At 47.0% G+C, this 22,685-nt stretch overlaps 1 protein-coding gene across 4 annotated transcripts in view; it reads right to left on the reverse strand.

Moving 5' to 3' along the window:
* Positions 1-20,487, reverse strand: part of ldb1a (LIM domain binding 1a) — a 130,743-nt gene extending 110,256 nt beyond the window's left edge. For all 4 annotated transcript variants that reach the window (XM_068053179.1, XM_068053177.1, XM_068053178.1 and 1 more), the window contains exon 1: positions 20,239-20,487. In XM_068053179.1, the coding sequence (XP_067909280.1) occupies positions 20,239-20,263 (25 nt within the window). In that variant the 5' untranslated portion in view covers positions 20,264-20,487. The remainder of the gene's footprint in view (positions 1-20,238) is intronic.
* Between the last annotated feature and the right edge of the window lie 2,198 nt (positions 20,488-22,685).

The raw sequence follows: 22,685 nt of genomic DNA on the forward strand, positions 1-22,685 counted from the left end.
AACCCCACCTTCCCGCCACATTCCTCAAACCCACCTTCCCGCCACATTCCTCAACCCCATCTTCCCACCACTTTCCTCAACACCATCTTCCCACCACATTCCTCAACCCCATCTTCCCTCCACATTCCTCAACCTCACCTTCCCGCCACATTCCTCAATCCCATCTTCCCGCCACATTCCTCAAACCCACCTTCCCACCACATTCCTCAACCCCACCTTCCCACCACATTCCTCAACACCATCTTCCCACCACATTCCTCAAACCCACCTTCCCACTCCATTCCTCAACCCCACCTTCCCACTCCATTCCTCAACCCCATCTTCCCACCACATTCCTCAACCCCACCTTCCCACCACATTCCTCAACCCCACCTTCCCACCACATTCCTCAACCCCATCTTCCCAAAACATTCCTCAACCCCACTTTCCTACCACATTCCTCAACCCCATCTTCCCTCCACATTCCTCAACCCCACCTTCCCTCCACATTCCTCAACCCCACCTTCCCACCACATTCCTCAACCCCATCTTCCCACCACATTCCTCAAACCCATCTTCCCACCACATTCCTCAACCCCACCTTCCCACCACATTCCTCAACCCCACCTTCCCACCACATTCCTCAACACCATCTTCCCACCACATTCCTCAAACCCATCTTCCCACCACATTCCTCAAACCCATCTTCCCACTCCATTCCTCAACACCACCTTCCCACCACATTCCTCAACACCACCTTCCCACCACATTCCTCAACACCATCTTCCCACCACATTCCTCAACACCATCTTCCCACCACATTCCTCAACCCCACCTTCCCACCACATTCCTCAACCCCACCTTCCCGCCACATTCCTCAATCCCCCCTTCCCACTCCATTCCTCAACCCCACCTTCCCACTCCATTCCTCAACCACACCTTCCCACTCCATTCCTCAACCCCATCTTCCCACCACATTCCTCAACCCCACCTTCCCACCACATTCCTCAACCCCACCTTCCCACCACATTCCTCAACCCCATCTTCCCAAAACATTCCTCAACCCCACTTTCCTACCACATTCCTCAACCCCATTTTCCACCACATTCCTCAACCCCATCTTCCCACCACATTCCTCAACACCACCTTCCCACCACATTCCTCAACACCATCTTCCCACCACATTCCTCAACCCCATTTTCCACCACATTCCTCAACCCCATCTTCCCACCACATTCCTCAACACCATCTTCCCACCACATTCCTCAACCCCACCTTCCCACTCCATTCCTCAACCCCACCTTCCCACTCCATTCCTCAACCCCACCTTCCCACTCCATTCCTCAACCCCACCTTCCCACTCCATTCCTCAACCCCACCTTCCCACTCCATTCCTCAACCCCACCTTCCCACTCCATTCCTCAACCCCACCTTCCCACTCCATTCCTCAACCCCACCTTCCCACTCCATTCCTCAACCCCATCTTCCCACCCCATTCCTCAACCCCACCATCCCACTATATCACTCAACCGCACCTTCCCACTCCATTCCTCAACCCCACCTTCCCACTCCATTCCTCAACCCCACCTTCCCACTCCATTCCTCAACCCCATCTTCCCACCACATTCCTCAACCCCACCTTCCCACTCCATTCCTCAACCCCACCTTCCCACTCCATTCCTCAACCCCACCTTCCCACTCCATTCCTCAACCCCACCTTCCCACTCCATTCCTCAACCTCACCTTCCCACCACATTCCTCAACCCCATCTTCCCACTCCATTCCTCAACCCCACCTTCCCACTCCATTCCTCAACCCCACCTTCCCACTCCATTCCTCAACCCCATCTTCCCACCACATTCCTCAACCCCACCTTCCCGCCACATTCCTCAACCCCACCTTCCCGCCACATTCCTCAACCCCATCTTCCCACCACATTCCTCAACCCCACATTCCTCAACCCCATCTTCCCTCCACATTCCTCAACCCCATATTCCCTCCACATTCCTCAACCCCACCTTCCCACCACATTCCTCAACCCCATTTTCCCACCACATTCCTCAACCCCACCTTCCCATCACATTCCTCAACCCCATCTTTCCACCACATTCCTCAACCCCACCTTCCCACCACATTCCTCAACACCATCTTCCCACCACATTCCTCAAACCAATCTTCCCACCACATTCCTCAACCCCACCTTCCCACCACATTCCTCAACCCCACCTTCCCACCACATTCCTCAACACCATCTTCCCACCACATTCCTCAAACCCATCTTCCCACCACATTCCTCAACACCACCATCCCACCACATTCCTCAACCCCACCTTCCCACCACATTCCTCAACACCATCTTCCCACCACATTCCTCAAACCCATCTTCCTACCACATTCCTCAAACCCACCTTCCCACCACATTCCTCAACACCATCTTCCCACCACATTCCTCAACCCCATCTTCCCACCACATTCCTCAACCCCAACTTCCCACCGCATTCCTCAACACCATCTTCCCACCACATTCTTCAAACCCATCTTCCCACCACATTCCTCAACACCACCTTCCCACCACATTCCTCAACCCCACCTTCCCACCACATTCCTCAACACCATCTTCCCACCACATTCCTCAACCCCATCTTCCCTCCACATTCCTCAACCCCACCCCGCCACATTCCTCAATCCCACCTTCCCGCCACATTCCTCAATCCCACCTTCCCACTCTATTCCTCAACCCCACCTTCCCACTCCATTCCTCAACCCCATCTTCCCACCACATTCCTCAACCTCACCTTCCCGTCACATTCCTCAACCCCACCTTCCCGCCACATTCCTCAATCCCACCTTCCCACTCCATTCCTCAACCCCACCTTCCCACTCCATTCCTCAACCCCACCTTCCCACTCCATTCCTCAACCCCACCTTCCCACTCCATTCCTCAACCCCATCTTCTCTCCACATTCCTCAACCCCATCTTCCCTCCACATTCCTCAACCCCACCTTCCCACCACATTCCTCAAACCCATCTACCCACCACATTCCTCAACACCACCTTCCCACCACATTCCTCAACCCCACCCCACCACATTCCTCAACACCATCTTCCCACCACATTCCTCAAACCCATCTTCCCACCACATTCCTCAACACCATCTTCCCACCACATTCCTCAACCCCATTTTCCACCCCATTCCTCAACCCCATCTTCCCACCACATTCCTCAACACCACCTTCCCGCCACATTCCTCAACCCCATCTTCCCGCCACATTCCTCAACCCCATCTTCCCGCCACATTCCTCAACCCCACCTTCCCTCCACATTCCTCAACCCCATTTTCCACCATATTCCTCAACCCCACCTTCCCACTATATCCCTCAACCCCACATTCCCACTCCATTCCTCAACCCCACATTCCCACTCTATTCCTCAACCCCACCTTCCCAGTCCATTCCTCAACCCCACCTTCCCACTCCATTCCTCAACCCCACCTTCCCACTCCATTCCTCAACCCCACCTTCCCACTCCATTCCTCAACCCCACCTTCCCACTCCATTCCTCAACCCCACCTTCCCACCACATTCCTCAACCCCACCTTCCCACCACATTCCTCAACACCATCTTCCCACCACATTCCTCAACCCCATTTTCCACCACATTCCTCAACACCATCTTCCCACCACATTCCTCAACACCATCTTCCCACCACATTCCTCAACCCCATTTTCCACCACATTCCTCAACCCCATCTTCCCACCACATTCCTCAACTCCATTTTCCACCACATTCCTCAACCCCATCTTCCCACCACATTCCTCAACCCCATTTTCCACCACATTCCTCAACCCCATCTTCCCACCACATTCCTCAACCCCATTTTTCACCACATTCCTCAACCCCATTTTCCACCACATTCCTCAACCCCATTTTCCACCACATTCCTCAACCCCATCTTCCCACCACATTCCTCAACCCCATTTTCCACCACATTCCTCAACCCCATCTTCCCACCACATTCCTCAACCCCATTTTCCACCACATTCCTCAACCCCATCTTCCCACCACATTCCTCAACCCCATTTTCCACCACATTCCTCAACCCCATTTTCCACCACATTCCTCAACCCCATCTTCCCACCACATTCCTCAACCCCATTTTCCACCACATTCCTCAACCCCATCTTCCCACCACATTCCTCAACCCCACCTTCCCACCACATTCCTCAAACCCATCTTCCCACCACATTCCTCAACACCACCTTCCCACCACATTCCTCAACCCCACCTTCCCACCACATTCCTCAACACCATCTTCCCACCACATTCCTCAAACCCATCTTCCCACCACATTCCTCAACCACACCTTCCCACCACATTCCTCAACCCCATCTTCCCTCCACATTCCTCAACCCCACCTTCCCGCCACATTCCTCAATCCCACCTTCCCACTCCATTCCTCAACCCCACCTTCCCACTCCATTCCTCAACCCCACCTTCCCACTCCATTCCTCAACCCCACCTTCCCACTCCATTCCTCAACCCCACCTTCCCACTCCTCAACCCCACCTTCCCACTCCATTCCTCAACCCCACCTTCCCACTCCATTCCTCAACCCCACCTTCCCACTCCATTCCTCAACCCCACCTTCCCACTCCATTCCTCAACCCCACCTTCCCACTCCATTCCTCAACCCCACCTTCCCACCACATTCCTCAACCCCACCTTCCCACTCCATTCCTCAACCCCACCTTCCCACTCCATTCCTCAACCCCACCTTCCCACCACATTCCTCAACCCCATCTTCCCACCACATTCCTCAACCCCACCTTCCCACCACATTCCTCAACCCCACCTTCCCACCACATTCCTCAACCCCACCTTCCCACCACATTCCTCAACCCCACCTTCCCACTCCATTCCTCAACCCCATCTTCCCACCACATTCCTCAACCCCACCTTCCCACCACATTCCTCAATCCCACCTTCCCACTCCATTCCTCAACCCCACCTTCCCACTCCATTCCTCAACCCCACCTTCCCACTCCATTCCTCAAACCCACCTTCCCACTCCATTCCTCAACCCCACCTTCCCACTCCATTCCTCAACCCCATCTTCCCACCACATTCCTCAACCCCACCTTCCCACCACATTCCTCAACCCCACCTTCCCGCCACATTCCTCAACCCCACCTTCCCACTCCATTCCTCAACCCCATCTTCCCAAAACATTCCTCAACCCCACCTTCCCAGCACATTCCTCAACCCCATCTTCATTCCACATTCCTCAACCCCATCTTCCCTCCACATTCCTCAACCCCACCTTCCCACCACATTCCTCAACCCCATCTTCCCACCACATTGCTCAAACCCATCTTCCCACCACATTGCTCAACCCCACCTTCCCACCACATTCCTCAACCCCATCTTCCCACCACATTCCTCAAACCCATCTTCCCACCACATTCCTCAACCCCACCTTCCCACCACATTCCTCAACCCCACCTTCCCACCACATTCCTCAACACCATCGTCCCACCACATTCCTCAACCCCACCTTCCCACCACATTCCTCAACCCCACCTTCCCACCACATTCCTCAACCCCATCTTCCCACTACATTCCTCAACCCCATCTTCCCACTACATTCCTCAACCCCACCTTCCCACCACATTCCTGAGCCCCATCTTCCCACCACATTCCTCAACCCCACCTTCCCACCACATTCCTCAACCCCATCTTCCCACTACATTCCTCAACCCCACCTTCCCACCACATTCCTGAGCCCCATCTTCCCACCACATTCCTCAACCCTATTTTCCCGCCACATTCCTCAACCCCACCTTCCCACCATATTCCTCAACCCCATCTTCCCACCACATTCCTGAGCCCCATCTTCCCACCACATTCCTCAACCCTATTTTCCCGCCACATTCCTCAACCCCACCTTCCCACCACATTCCTCAACCCTATTTTCCCGCCACATTCCTCAACCCCACCTTCCCACCATTTTCCTCAACCCCATCTTCCCACCACATTCCTGAGCCCCATCTTCCCACCACATTCCTGAGCCCCATCTTCCCACCACATTCCTCAACCCCATCTTCCCACCACATTGCTCAAACCCATCTTCCCACCACATTGCTCAACCCCACCTTCCCACCACATTCCTCAACCCCATCTTCCCACCACATTCCTCAAACCCATCTTCCCACCACATTCCTCAACCCCACCTTCCCACCACATTCCTCAACCCCACCTTCCCACCACATTCCTCAACACCATCGTCCCACCACATTCCTCAACCCCACCTTCCCACCACATTCCTCAACCCCACCTTCCCACCACATTCCTCAACCCCATCTTCCCACTACATTCCTCAACCCCATCTTCCCACTACATTCCTCAACCCCACCTTCCCACCACATTCCTGAGCCCCATCTTCCCACCACATTCCTCAACCCCACCTTCCCACCACATTCCTCAACCCCATCTTCCCACTACATTCCTCAACCCCACCTTCCCACCACATTCCTGAGCCCCATCTTCCCACCACATTCCTCAACCCTATTTTCCCGCCACATTCCTCAACCCCACCTTCCCACCATATTCCTCAACCCCATCTTCCCACCACATTCCTGAGCCCCATCTTCCCACCACATTCCTCAACCCTATTTTCCCGCCACATTCCTCAACCCCACCTTCCCACCACATTCCTCAACCCTATTTTCCCGCCACATTCCTCAACCCCACCTTCCCACCATTTTCCTCAACCCCATCTTCCCACCACATTCCTGAGCCCCATCTTCCCACCACATTCCTCAACCCTATTTTCCCGCCACATTCCTCAACCCCACCTTCCCACCACATTCCTCAACCCTATTTTTCCGCCATATTCCTCAATCCCACCTTCCCACCATATTCCTCAATCCCACCTTCCCACTACATTCCTCAACCCCACCTTCCCACTACATTCCTCAACCCCATCTTCCCACCACATTCCTCAACCCTATTTTCCCGCCACATTCCTCAACCCCACCTTCCCACCACATTCCTCAACCCCATCTTCCCACCACATTCCTCAACCCCATTTTCCCACCATATCCCTCAACCCCACCTTCCCAATACATTCCTTAACCCCATTTTCTCACCACATTCCTCAACCCCACCTTCCCACCATATCCCTCAACTCCACCTTCCCACCACATTCCTTAACTTAACCCATTTTCTCACCACATTCTTCAACCCCATCTGCCCACCATATCTCTCAACCCCACCTTCCCACTACATTCCTTAACCCCATTTTCTCACCATATCCCTCATCCCCTTTTCTCTCTACGCATATCTAATTGTTCTTTATGCTTATTTGCATCATCCACCTCACTAATGGAGCACCCCTGGTTGGAATTCCTTACTTTGTGATAGTTTTAGACCTATAAGGTTGGAATTGGTCTGCACAGAATGCGTTATTAATGGGAAAGAAAATCAGGCATGGTGTAAAAATGGGCCGGTGATTCGCCATGTAGAAATCGAAAATATCATAATAGAGTGGTCAGCACAGATTTCAAAGGCGAAGGTCATGCTTGACCAACCTTATTGAACTCTTTGAAGAAATAACAGAAAGGGTGGATAAGGGTAATGCAGTAGGTGTAATAAAAGGCCTTCGATAAGGTACCGATCACATAGTAGACTCATGACGAAGGTCAGAGCATGTGGAGTCAGGGGACAGTCAGCAGAATGGATTGCAAGCTGGCTACAAAGCAGAAAACAGAAAGCAGGGGTTAAGGGTAATTACTCAGACTGGCAAAAGATGTTAAAGTGGCGTTCCACAGGGATCAGTGCTGGGACCACTGCCATTCACAATTAACATTAATGGTTTGGACTCAAGAGTTGGAAGTATAATTTCAAAAGTTGCAAGCAATGCCAAATTGGGGGGTGTAGTTAACAGAAAGGAAGAATGCGATACAATATTAGAGGGCCTTAATAAACATGCAGAATGGAAGTGTAATTAGATGAATGTACAATATATAGGTAAGTGTGAGGTGGTGCATTTTGGTAGGAAGAATAAGGAGGCCACTCACTGCTTGGATAATAAAAGTCTAAATGGGGTAGAGCAGGGTTGTCCAACATATGGCCTGTGGGCCAGGATCCAGCCCATGAAAGATTTCCATCCGGCCCGTTGATGTATTTCAGAGATGAGAAATTTCCCATTGGCTTCTTCTTGCAGACCGGCTTTTTAAAAAAGTCACGGTCAGTTTCACAGATGACAGGTGAAGGGAGCGGGTACATCAGTTTCCGAACTTCGGAGAGATTCGGGGTTTTCCAGCAAGTTCTGACTTTTTTGTAAAAGCTCGCCGGAAAATCCCAAATCTGTCCGAAGTTCAGAAACCACTGTTCCCGCTCCCATCACCAGAGGGGTGAGAGAGAAAGAGGGACAGAGAGAGAGAAGGGGGCCAGAGAGAGGGGAAGAACAGAGAGAGAGAGAGGGGGACAGAGAGGGAGAGAGGGGCAGAGAGAGAGAAAGGGGGCAGAGAGAGAGGGGGCAGAAAGAGAGGGGGGAACAGAGAGAGAGAGAGGGGGACACAGAGAGAGAGAGAGGGACAGAGAGAGAGAGGGGGACAAAGTGAGAGAGAGGGTAGAGTGAGGGGGGGGACAGAGACAGAGGGGGGCAAACAGAGGGAGAGAGGGACTCAGAGAGGGGGCACACAGAGAGAAAGAGACAGAGAGAGGAGGGAGAGAGCACAATCAAAATCACTCCTGACAGATGGACATTTATCTGGAACACTCCGCATCGCTACAAGTGTGCAGGCAAACAGTGATTACTTGTGCAAGCAAAAAATTGCCAGGTATCTCATTAAATCAGTGTCCAACATAGTGATGAGAAAGTAAGTCAATAAATTAATCTTCTCATTTAAAGCTTCTTCAGAAAAATGCGCATTTGTTGTTTTGATTAATAGTAAGATAAATTTTTTATGCCTTTATTTTTCCAAAATTGTCTCACCAGTCCCTTATGTAAGACAAAAGTAGTAATGCGGTCCCCCACGCGAAAAGGTTGGACAACCCTGGGGTAGAGGGACAGAGAAATCTGGGATACAGAAACACACATCACAAAAAGTACCGATGCAGGTTAATAAGGCCATTAAAAAAAAGCAAACCAAACCAAAAACTGGTGTTCATTTCGAGAGAGATAGAATTGAAAAGCACAGAAGTTATGTTAAACTTGTATCAAACTTTGGTTGGAGCACACTTAAATACTGTGAACTGGTCTCCATTTTATAAAAAGAGTACACAGGCACTGGAGAGGGTGAAAAAAAGATTCACAACAACTGAGAGGATATAATTATCAAAAAAAAAACCCTCAACAGCTTTTCTCCAGAAAAGAGAAGGCTGAGGGGTGACCTGATAGAGGTCTTTAAGATAGTGAAAGAGTTTGATAGGGTAGACAAAGGGAAAATGTTTCCACTAAGTCTAAAATTAGACATCATAAACATAAGATAGTCACTAATAAACCTAATAGGGAATTCAAGAGAAATGTCTTTATCCACAGAGTGGTTAGAATCTGGAACTTGCTACCAAAAGGAGTGGCTGAGGTGAAGAGTATTGGATGCAATTAAGGGAAAGCTAGCTAAACACATGAGGGAGAAAGGAATAGAAGGATATGCTGATAGGGTGAGATGACGAGGGGTGGGAGGAGGCTCATGTGGAGCATAAACACCAGCCTAGACTATTTGGGTCGAATGACCTGCTCCATGCTGTACACTCAAAGTATCTATTAGCCTCTGTCATGGTTCTAGGAGCTAACACAGTGTGCAAAGCAGTTTAATATCTTGAAGCATCAGGTGGCATCAGGGAGTTGCTGGGAGTGGTGGTGAAGGCAAGTGAGAGAAGACTGACTCTGGGAACTGGGACTGGGGAGGGGAGGCGTCAAATACCACACAGAATAGGGGAGAGAATGCAGGATCGAGTTGGGGGAGGATTACTAATAAACAATTTGAAAAGTATTATACAATTAGATTTAGAAATAGAGATTCCCGAAACATATTTAAAAGAGCTGGCAATTTTTACACAAAAATTAAAATGAAAATCCCAGCAAATTTACGTCAACATTCCGCAATTATCTGATGACCCTGCTCAGTTTTCTCTGAATCTTCCTGGTTGCTCACCCTTCCCCCTCTCGAGGTCAATAAGACACTCCCTCTTACGAGGTTCTGAGAACAACACTCAACACAGGGTCTGACACATCAGGGTGGAAATTCCAATACCCTGATCACCAGTTAGCAATCTTCCAATCCTTTTACACCTCAGATTTTAAAAGCCTCGTCCTAGTGTTCAAATCCCTCCAGGGCCTCACCCCCTCCCTATATCTGTAACTTCCTCCAGCCCTCAACCTTCCAAGATCTCTGCATTTCTCCAATTCTGGCCTCTTGCACACCCCAATTTTAATCGCTCCACCATTGACAGCCGTGCCTTCAGTTACTTAGGCCCTAAGCTCTGAATTCCTTCTCTAAACATCTCCGCCACTCCCTCCTCCTTTAATAACCCTCTTTAAAACCTACATCTTTGACCATGCTATTGGTCACCCCTCCAAGTATCTCTTCCCCAGGCTAGCCAGAATAAGCACTGACAGGGGAGAAAATTGTGCAGATAAAGCAAGTTTGCAAAGACAGATGCTTTCAGTTAAAAGGGAATTAAAACAAATGAGGACCAGTCTCAGTTTATTAAACTCAGATTTAACATTAAACTCAGTACATGGTAGGAGCCTACTTCACAGGAAGGTAGACTTTGGTAAGATTGGTACTGAGCTCTATGAATCTTTGATAAAGCTGTGTGTGCCTCCGAGAATGTGTGGTGAAGGGTTGGATCCCTTTTGTTAAATATACATTGGCAATGTGAAATTATTGATGTGTGCTTTGATGAAGGGGCACTGGAGATAGACATGCCAAAGCTCGCGATTGGCCAGGATGCGGAGAATCTCCAACATGACCTTGCACCACAAAACTATTTCACCACAAGGCAACTGATTGCAAGTTCCCCCCACCCAGGTTTCTCCACAACTGTTATTGGGATTCAGTTCTACCCCCTAGTGTCAGCCGTGGTTCATTTGGTAGCCACTTTTACCTCTGAGTCCGAAGGCTGTGGGTTTGAGCCCCACTCCAGAGTCTTGAGCGCATAATTCAGGCTGACACTCTCAGTGCAGTACTGAGGGAGTGCTGCACTATCGGAAGAGCCGTCACTTGGATGAAATGTTAAATCGAGGCCCCGTCTGCTCTCTCAGATGGATGTAAAAGATCCAATGATACTGTTTAGGAGGGGAGTTCTTGCTGGTGCCCTGGGCCAATGCTTATCTCTCAACCTAGATCACTAAACAGTTGATCTGGTTATTATCACATTGCTGTTTGTGAGCTTGCTGTACGCAAATTGGCTGCTGTGTTTACTACATTACAACAGTGACTGCACTTTAAAAATGCGTCATTGACTGTCAAGGCACTATCCAAATAGGAACAGGAGGAGGAGGAGGCCATTCAACTCCTTGAGCCTGCTCTCCCATTCAGTTAGATCATGGCTGATGTTCACCTCAGTTCCATTTTCCCATCGAGATTATTTAAACTTGAGTTTTTATGAAAACAAAGCACATATGCATGAGTAGAAAAAAAGGTAAAATTGAAAATTGAAAAGAGTAAAAGTTGGATGGAGAAAGAAGAGTAGAACAAGGTGGAATGGGACACCAGGAAAAGTGGAATTAAAAGGTTAAATATTATTGTCTTTAAATTGTATTTTAAGTGTTTAAGTGTTTATATTTGTAGTATAAAGCTAAATCCCCAATTCCTGGTATTTGAGTAGATTTATTGCAATAATGTTAGTGTTTGTTTCAGTGTCACAGTGTGAGCAGAAAGTAAAAAAAAAAATCATTCAGACTGAGGGTTCCCCAGATTCTGGCATAGTATTAAGATGGCTCTTCATTAATTCTTTCTCTTCCCCATTCCATTCCTTGTCTGCTCTCCAAAGGGCGGCTTTGAGTTGCACTTAGGGAGTCACAGTATATGCATGCATGTATGCATGCATGGGTACACATCTATATTACAGTATATGTATCTTGGGTCTTAATCCTGCACTGGCCACAAAATAGGAAGATTAGCAAATGTATGTACATGTGTGCCTCCTTGTGTGCCCACTGGTGCTGTATTGTGCCTATGTGTGTGGGCATGCATGAGTGAACAGGTGTGTATGTGTGTGCACAAGCATGTTTTTCTGTGTGCGTTTGAGGGTGTCGGTGTGTGTGCATGTTTGTGCGTGCGCATGTTTGCGTGTATGTGAATAGCCTGCCATCTACTGGGCAGTTTTGGGAGCTTCATCCAGTACTCAGTGACACATATTAGGGCAGATTCTAACTTTGATGAACTTTGACCCTGATTGCAAATTAGAAGGACGAAAAGGCAAAGAATGCACCCCACAAGTTCCACCCATTTGCATCATGTGTTAAGCAGCCTAACCAGCAAATCTTGAGGGACCACCAGAGGCTGTTCAGAAAATTGCCAAAGTTTTTATTAAAGTTTCATTTTTGTGGGGCTAAGGGAGAGCCAACAATAAAACATCTGTAGGATTGGGGGGGGTGGGGTTGGAGGCGGGGGTGGGGGGGGGCACAGGGAAGTCGCGTCTGAGCTCCCACTCTTAATTGGGATCCAGCAGACAGTGTTCGATATCAAGCTGAGCTTATGAGATCCTCCTCCGCCTCTAGCAGTTCAATAGCCTGCTGCCACTCACCATCAAGCAGCAGACATGATCACACTGGCTGGTTGGGCAGGGTGTCAAGAGCAAGCCCAGGGAAGGAAGGAGAGAGAACCGCAGAGAAAATCAGAAAAGGACAAGCAGAGATCATTTAAAAAGGAAAACTGGAAAAAATATAATATAAAATATAAATATATAGTCAACTTAAATCAAGTCTGTACCTTAGCTGAAATTTATTAAGTTGTGTTTTAAGTTTTCTTTGGAAAACACTGATGAAATATTTTTAAATTCATATTTGTTAAAGTGGACCCATCATGCATAGGGAGCTGCTTCTTGACCCGGAAGTAATGCTGGCATCATAATACTTCAAAAGTAAAAAGAGGGAGGAGTGCACTGTTTTTCTAGTTCCACTTCTCTACAGGCCACAACATATATTTAAATTTTTCCCAGTTACCAATACGGTCATAGACTCTATTTTTATCCCAGAATGAAATACACCAACCAGGTTTCCTTAATAAACAACAAAATTATCAGTTTATTATAAAACAAGACATAACCAGTAATGAAGCAAAGCATTAACACACAGAGTGAAATACGAAATTTCTCTTTTACCTTAACCCCTCACACACACATATACCAGTTAACCGAAAAAATAAAGAGATTTTCTCTTTAGAGCTCTATTACAAAAAAAAACCCTAAAAAATACTTTGGCCAAGTACTTGCTCATTCTTGAACAAAAAAAGAGAGGATATGGAAAGATATCATATATCCTTTGTTTTGGTTTGGCGTCCCAAATATGCGTAGACGGCTGTCACTGGGATCTTCCTAGAACGTTCTTTTCAGGTGACGTTGAGGATCAGTTTTGCAAGCCTTTCAGGAGAAATGCAGCAACAGTTTCAGTCTGTTTCTTATACTTGCTTCTCAGGCCTTCTTAAAGAGATGGAAAAGCTGTCAGGCTTTTCAAAGAGCTGGAACAGGCTGAGTTGGGGTTTGCTTCCCTGGCATGTTTTCTCCAACTGTCTTTTTAACACTGTCGACACCTCAAACTCACTGTCCAAACCAAAACCAAACAAATGTCACAAGAGCCAAGCCTCCTGTCTTGACCTGTCACTTCTTTGTAAACATGTTTCCCCAAGTCAAGAAACCCCTGCTGGGTAATTATCTGAAGACAGGTGACTTCCAGGAAGGGCTTGTTTTTAGCACTCCTTAATTCTTCCAGTAATTGTTTGTTTTCAAACCAAGTCCAGAAGACCTTCCAATGACCTCTTTTTTAAACAAAACACCAAGTCCTGCATCTATGGAGTCCTTTTCAGTTTTAAAACCCAAGTCCTCAAAAAAAAGTAACAAAAAAATGGAAGCACTCGTAACAGATGTGAGATTGATTATTTTATTAATTCTCAGGATGAGGGCGATGCTGGCCAGGTCAGCTTTCATTGTCCCTGTAAAGGTGGTAGCGGGCCTTCTTGTACCGCTGCAGGTTTGATTCAACTGACTGCCTTGCTAGGTCAGCCTAGAGAACCGTTAAGAGTTAACCACGTTGGTGTGGGAGTGGAGTCACATATAGGCCAGACTGGGTAAGGACGGCAGATTTCCTTCCCTAAAGGACATTCGTGAACCAGTTTGGGTTTTTTATGACAAGCGCTCAGTTTCATGGTCATTTTCACTGGATAACAAATTCTTTTTTATTTTCGGATTTTTAAAAACTGAAGGGGGATGCGAGGAAGAACTTTTTTACACAGCTAGTGGTAATGACCTGGATCTCGCTGCCTACGAGGGTGGTGGAAGCAGAGATGTTGAATGATTTCAAAAGTAAATTGGATGGGCACTTGAGAGAAATAAACTTGCAGGGCTACGGGGATAGAGGGGGAATGGGACTGATCGGATTGCTCTAGAGGGACTCGATGGGTCGAATGGCCTCCTCCTATGCTGTAATGACTATGACTATAAATTCAAATACTCAAAACGCTGTGGTGGGATTGTGACCATGTCTCCTCAGGATCCAGTAATGGACCCTCAACTGTGCCCACGACATCCTGAAAATATGATACAGTGCCACATAAACATACAGTTCTTTCTCTTTCTGTGTGCCAAATGAGGAACATTTTCTTTTTTTGTCTTGAATCTGTTTTGTTGCTGGGTCTAGTTTCAAGAGTACTGGGCCAATCACCAATCACTCACTAAATTAGCTACTCTTGATTTGTGAGCCCGAAACATCAGCTGGGTACTCAACTATGTAAGGCATCGCAGCTGAGCTTGATCCTGTCCTAGAATCATAGAATCTTACAGCACAGAAAGAGGCCATTTGTCCCGTTGTGCTTGTGCCAGCTCTTTGAAAGAGCTATTTAGTTTAGTCCTACTCCCCTCTGCACTTGCCCCCATAATCCTGCAAATTAGTCTTCTTTAAGAGAACTCTTCACCCAACAACTAGATACACGCAAGCACGCACGCAAACACACAATCAGCAAACAGGGGCCTGGACCATGAGAAGCCGAGGACTGATTTTGTCCCTTCTCTATTGAGGAGTGGTTCAAGTTAACATGGAGCCCCTTAATTCTCAACCTGACAAATTCAGCAAACAACAAATGGGGTAGGAAAAATTTCAGGTTTTGTTTTAAAAGTTCATTACCTAAACTTGCACTTCCCAAGATTTTTTTTAACTTCCTTGCAGTCCCGTACGTAAGAATTCTTTGCCTTTTCAAAAATGAGCTCTGCAAATCCTGGGGCTCATTGTGAAATGATCAGATTTGGCAGGGCCTTTTTCTGATGCAGACTTCCACCCTGCTACAACTGTTAAAACCTAAGAAAGGGGGGCGTTTAATTAAGAAACAGCAACAGCAGCAGGAACTGGAACTGGGAACTGTTTGCTAAGGAAATGATGAAAAGTTAAGGGGCATTGTGTGGGTGTTCTACACCATCCTGTATGCAATCACAGCATCACAATTCTTTGAAGACTAAACAGCTACACACAGGGAATGCCTCTGATGGCTCAGGTATTGACTATGTGCTGAGTTAGCTGAGCCCAGCTAGGAAGATAATTTTCACACCCCCAAAAGGGCAGATAGGGCCTTGAATTAACATATCATTCGAAAGTTGGCACCTCTGACAGTGCGGCATTCCCTCTTTACTGGCACTGAGAACGTCAGCCTCGATTATGTACTCAGGTCTCTGCAATGGGACTTAAACCCAGAACCTTCTGACTCAGAGACAAGAATGCTACCCAGTATGCCACGACTGACAATTATAATCACTTTCTAAGTTCACATATAAAGAATGTGAGCTGTTACTTCAGATTTCCACCATCCACGGTATTTTGCTTTTGTTTAAAGAATGGATACCTATGTGAGGCAGTGGAGCCATACCACAAGCATAGTCACCAGAGAATAAAGACAAAGGGTTGGGAAGAAAAAAGTAAAACCTGGGAACATCCCAGATTGGGATTCCCTGGGACATCAGGTGTGAGGCGCAGAGAAAAATTCATGTTTTTACAGCATTAAGATGTAGTAGCGAATAGCCCACAACCTCATCAGCCCCCTCCCCACCCCATGTTATATTTTTCTTTTATTCATTTATGGGATGTGGGTAGTGGCTGGCAACATCCCGAAGTGCCTTTGAGAAGGTGATGGTGAGCTACCTTCTCGAATACAACTGAGTGGCTTGCTAGGCCATTTCAGAGGGCCAGACCAGGTAAGGACAGCAGATTTTCTTCCCTAAAGGTCATTAAAGGTCACTAGTTGGGTTTTTAACAAGAATCTGGTAGTTTCGTGGTCACCATTTCTGATACTAGCTTTTTATTCCAGATTTACTTAATTAACTGAATTTAAATTCCCCAGCTACCGTGGTGGGATTTGAACTCATGTCTCTGGATCTCTGGATTACTAGTCCAGTAACATATTGTAAGATATCTCCATGTTAGCTTCCCATCCTCTATCTTCCATGAACTCCAACTTGTCTAAACCTCCAGCTGCCCAAATCCTGTCCACACTATGTCCTGTTCACCCAATCACTCATTACAAACCTTAATACATGAACAAAATATTTCTCCTTATGGCCTTATGTCACCTCACCTCCGCAATCTCCTCCGGCAAGGTCAAATTCCTGTGGGAACACTATCATCATTCGCACTGCAGTAGGTCAAAAAGAAGTCCTATCACTACCTTCTCAAGGGCAACTACATCCCAAGAATGAACTTAAAAATAAAATCTCCTCCTGCATCCTTCATTCCGCTGAGTCCGGTCTCCTGTATATTCACCCTCCCCTCCCAAATCATGCCCCTATTCTTGGGATTTGCCCATCCTTATGTACTGTGACAGCGTTAACCACAAGTCAACCAGGTGGTGTGGTCTACAGTAATAGGTATCCTAATTCGCACCAATTCCATTCACCCATCACCTCCTATACTCACTGACCTATATTGGCTTTCAGCCCAGCAATGCCTCGATTTTAGTTTTGAGATACAGCACTGAAACAGGCCCTTCAGCCCACCGAGTCTGTGCCGACCATCAACCACCCATTTATACTAAACCTACACTAATTCCATATTCCTACCACATCCCCACCTGTCCCTATATTTCCCTACCACCTACCTATACTAGGGGCAATTTATAATGGCCAATTAACCTATCAACCAGCAAGTCTTTGGCATGTGGGAGGAAACCGGAGCACCCGGAGGAAACCCACGCAGACACAGGGAGAACTTGCAAACTCCACACAGGCAGTACCTAGAACTGAACTCGGGTCGCTGGAGCTGTGAGGCTGCGGTGCTAACCACTGCGCCACTGTGCCGCCCAATTCTCATCCCTATCTCTGTAAGTTCCTCCAGCCCTACAAACCTGTGAGATCTCTGTGTTCCTCCAATTCAGGCCTCTTGTGCACCCTTGATTTTAGTTGCTCTCCCATCAGTTTCTGTGCCTTCAGCTGTCCAGGCCCTGAGACTGGAATTCCCTCCCTAAACCGCTCCGTCTCTTCACCACTCTCTCTTCCTTTAAGACACTCTTTAAAACCTATTTCTTCAACCAATTTTTTAGTCACCTGCCCTATTATCTCCTTATGAGGCTCGATGTCAAACTTTGTTCGATAACATCGAGTTGCACTGAATGTACAGCACAGAAACAGGCCATTCAGCCCAACGAGTCTATGCCAGCATTTATGTTCAATACAAGCCTCTTTCCATTCCTCTCATCTCACCCTATCAGAATATCCTTCGATTCCTTTCTCATGTACTTATCTAGCTCCTCCTTAAATTCATCTAAACTATTCACCTCAACCATCCCTTGTGGTAGCACATTCCACATTCTTACCACTATCTGAGTAAAGGGGTTTCTCCTGAATTCCCTTTTGCATTTATTAACGATTATCTTATATTTATGGCCTCTAGTTTTGGAGTTCTACAAGTGGAAACATGTTCTCTATATCTACTCTATCAAACCTGTATCCTCTCAGTTCTGGTATCATCCTTGTGAATCTCTTTTGCACTTTCCCCAATGCCTCTATATCCTTTTTGTAATATGTAACCCAGAACTGAGCCCAATAATGTTCCTGTGAAGCACCTTGGGATGTTTTACATTAAAGGTGCTTTATAAATTCAGATTGTTGTTGTAGCAGGGGAGTGACAGGTTCCTATCCCTGAAGGGCATTACAGAACCACTTGGCTTTTCAACAACAATCCAGCAGCTTTCATTTCCATTCTATCCGTTGCCAATCCATAAATTCCAGAATTATTTTTAATTCACTTTCACCACTTTCAGTAGTGTGATTTGAGCTCGGGGTTGCCAGTTCAGTACCATAACCACAAGACCAGTGAACCTATAATTGGCCACTTTGATTCCACTCTCTGGAATTCCCTCTTCAAAGCCCTCCTCTCCACATCGCTCTGGTGTTAACCGTGGCTCAGTGGTTAGCACTCCTGCCGCTGAGTCAGAAGGTTATGAGTCTGAGTCCGATTCCAGACACTTGAGCACATAACCTAGGCTGCCGTTTCCAATGCTCCACTATCAGAGATGCAGTTTCTCAGATGGGCAGTTAAATTGAAGCTCCGTCTTCCCACTCAGGTGGATGTTAGAGATCCCACAATGTTATTTTGAAACAGAGTGGGGGAGTTTTTCCTGGTAGCCTGATCAATATTTATCCTCAACTGACATCACTACCAACAGATTATCTATTTATTAACACATTTCTGTTTGTGGGAGCTTTCTGTGCACAAATTGGCTGCCGAGTTTCCTACATTAACATCGGTGACTACATTCCAGAAGTATTTAATTGGCTGTAAATTGCTTCAGGATGTACTGAGGGCATGAAAGATGCCACAGAAATACAAGTTCTTTCTTACTCTCTGTATCTTTACAAACCTTCTCAAATGCCTCTTTTTGACCAATCTGTCAAATACCCCTCCAAACTCCCCAACCACAGCTCAGAATCCATCCCCTTTTCCCCATCTGATTCATCTTGTAAAAATGGAATATTTTCTACTTTAAAGAAAGAAAAAAACTTTCATTTATTTAGCGCCTTTCATGTAGTAAAATGTTCCAAAGTGCTTCATATAAGGGGATACTAGAACAGGTGATCAAAAGCTTGGTCAAAGAGGTAGGTTTTAAGGAGCATCTTGAAGGCAGAGAGTGAGGCGGAGAGGTTTGGGGGGAATTCCAGAACTTAGGGCCCAGGCAGCTGAAGGCATGACCACCAATGGTGGGGAGTGAAGGAAATCGGGGAGGTGCAAGTGGCCAGAATTGGAGGAGCTCAGAGACCTCAGAGAGTTGTAGGGCTGGGGGAGATTACAGAGATAGGGAGCGGGTGAGGCCATGAAAGCATTTGAAGGTTGAGCAGGAAACCAGGCTGAATTACCCCTTCACCAGCTCAGGCCCATTGAACCCAACAGTAGTGACTAGCTACCTCGCGGCAGACTGGGAGCCAAACCTGGAACACACCTGGTCTGTGCTACGCCCCAAACCCCTGCTTTGTAAAGCTCACGTTAAACCCTGGGCCCTACCCAGCCACTAACGCACCTTCATTTACAGAAATCTCACCGATTGTTTTACAAAAAAAAGATAAATATCTGTGTTATTTATCTGAGTCAAGCCGTGGGCAGGCATCACGGTTACAAAAGCAGAAGCGAATTACCAGTCAAGTGGCGCACTCTCACGTAAGCAAGTGTAAAAGTTTACAGATGACGTGACTGCTGAATGGATATTCTAAAGCCTGTTTTTTTTGCATTCTACGAGATTCCTAAATACGCAATAGCCAGAAGGGCAATACACATGTGTATGAATAGAAATATAAAATAAAACGTTCATCAGACATCGTTTTGTTACATGCTGCGTGTGCTCTTGGAGGAATAAAATCCTTGCAGATCAAATCTAAAATGGTTCAACCACAAAAAAACACATTAAGGATCTTTTTCCCTCTCTCTGCTTCCACAGCTATGTCTGAACCGAAAATAATGTGGAGCCACAGGCCTCAACCCAGCCCCACATAAACCACACATTTCCACATCAATAAAGTTAATTGGTTAGCCATTAGTTACTGGAGTATGCTGTACTCACCAGGACATGAGCAACCTCCTGACATTTTTCACATCTCTGAACTCCCTTCCTATATGTATATATGTTTTTTTTAATCCTTTTTTTCCCTTCTGGTTGCAACAAGCAGACAACACAGCCTCTCTCTACTTCATGGTGTCCTGTGTGTGTTGATGTCACGTACTGAAATCTCTGGGAAGGAGAAAAAAAAAGAGAGAGGGACCATCAGAGAAACAGGAAGCAGAAATTATTCGTCCCTCAAAGACGGAATGCCTCCGCTCATTAATATGCAAATACAAAATTCAGTGGGTGGAGTGTGTGTCTGGCAGGGTAACCCAGGAAACAAGAGATGGCAAAGCAACAACAAGCATGTGACCCAGATTTTCTCTCTCTCTCTCTCTCTCTAAAAGGTTGTTTTCTACAGAGAAATCCCGTTCCCATTAAATTCCTTTCGCTATCCATCAGTGCCCTCTGAACAAGGAGAAACCGTAGCCCCTTTCAGCTAGATCTGCAGTGTTTATTCATCGAATAGAAGTCACTTACCTTCCCCCTCCCTACCCTGTTCCTCCCCTCCCTCTCTCCTCTCCCCCCACTCCCAGTCCAGAATCTGGGAGATTGAGAATGTTAACTCTTTCTGAACCGTAGTCCAAGATTTTAAGAGAACTATTTTTTGTTCTCCCCATTGCTTTATTCAGAGGTCATACAACACAAATTCAGTGAATAACTGCACTGCCCACCTCTGTACTGGGAATAACAGACTGCAAGGTCCCATCTTTGATTTCCTGATTTGAGTTAAGTGATGAAGGGCTTGCCTCAGTGCGCCTGGGATTGGAAGGAGAAGAATCTGCCAGTGTTCCTGCTCCTACGGTTTTGAGTCTCCAGGAATTGAAGATTAATTCTCTAGGACACTGTTGCAAGCAAAAACCAGAGAGAAAAGTCATTTGTGTCTTTAAAAAATGATTTTTTTTTTCATTTTTGTCAACACTTTTGCTTATTTGTTATTAAAATGTTGGAAAATATGGGGAAAAAAGGCTGTTTGGCAGTCAACTATTGGGCAACAAAGAGTCTCTGATTGGCCCTGGGAAGGGGAAGGGTTGTGACGATGGACATGTTGGGTGGCCAATAATGGGAGCATGGGGGGGAATGGTTGAAGTCGGGAGATCATGTGATGAAACCGCCAGGACTACATCCAACAACAGGTGGAAACTGTACAGCTCCTAAAGGATGCATGTGGTGTCAGCCCTGGCTCAGTGGATAGCACTCTTACTGCCAAGACAGAAGGTTTGGGTTCAAGTCCCACTCCAGGACTTCAGCATCAAAGACAAAACTGACACTTCACTATTCAGTATAATCCATAAATAAACCTTATGTGGAAAATTGGTTGATGCCCCAGAAATACAATATAAACAGCTGTTGGTGTATCACACTTGGGTGGCTGCCAAAGTTACAGCAGGAGTTTGGCAGAACCCGGGTGGAAATTCTACCACTCTGTTTTTTGATGGCATTTACTGAGGGAGGATTGATGGTCAGAACACTAGGAGAGTTCTCTGCTCTTCTTCAAATAGTACCTTAGGATTTTTGAAGTTCATCTCAACCAGCAACTCCAACAACACCACCTCAGCTGAGGTTATGAGCTCAAAGTCTGGAAAGGGATTCGAACCTAAAACCTCTGAATCAGAAATGAGAGGGCTTCAACCCGCCCAGATCAATGTGTTTCTCTAACTCTGGTCTCATGTGCATCACTTAGTTCCATCAGCCCACCATTGAGGCCATACCCTCTTATTGATATATAATAATGACCTGGACTTGGGTATACAGGGGCATCATTTCCAAGTTCGCAGATGATACAAAACTCGGAAATATAGTAAACAGTGAGGAAGATAGTAACAGACTTTAGGAGGACCTAGACAGACTGGTGAAATGGGCAGACACATGTCTGATGATATTCAACACAAGGAAGCGAGAAGTAATTCATTTTGTTAGGAAGAATGAGGAGCGGTAATATAAACTAAATGATACAATTTTAAAGGGGGTTCAGGAACAGAGAAACCTGGGAATGTATGTGCACAAGTCTTTGAAGGTGCAAGGCAGGTTGAGAAGGTGGTAAAAAAGGCATAATGGATTCTTGGCTTTATAAATAGAAGCACAGGACTGAATTTTACTGGCTCCTCGATGCCATGGGTCGCAGCATGCGGGGGCCGGTAAAATGCTGCGGGGAGAGGCCTGCCTCGACCTGCAGCATTGAGAAGGGCCCGCTGCATATTACCGGCGGAGGGGGACCTCGGTGCAGCCCTCCTGCCGCCTGGTGGCAGGCCCTTCATCTCCATATGCAGATCGGCACTAAATATATGCAAAATAACTTACCCGCCGTCCCACGCAACTTTACGGCCTGCGTCCAGCCTTCGCCCGCTTTCGGGACTCCACACGGAGTTCTGAGGCGAGGATCTGGTGGGGAGTGATAAAAACTACAG

The sequence above is a fragment of the Heterodontus francisci genome, chromosome 20, assembly GCF_036365525.1.
Source record: "Heterodontus francisci isolate sHetFra1 chromosome 20, sHetFra1.hap1, whole genome shotgun sequence".
Classification (NCBI taxonomy): domain Eukaryota; kingdom Metazoa; phylum Chordata; class Chondrichthyes; order Heterodontiformes; family Heterodontidae; genus Heterodontus; species Heterodontus francisci.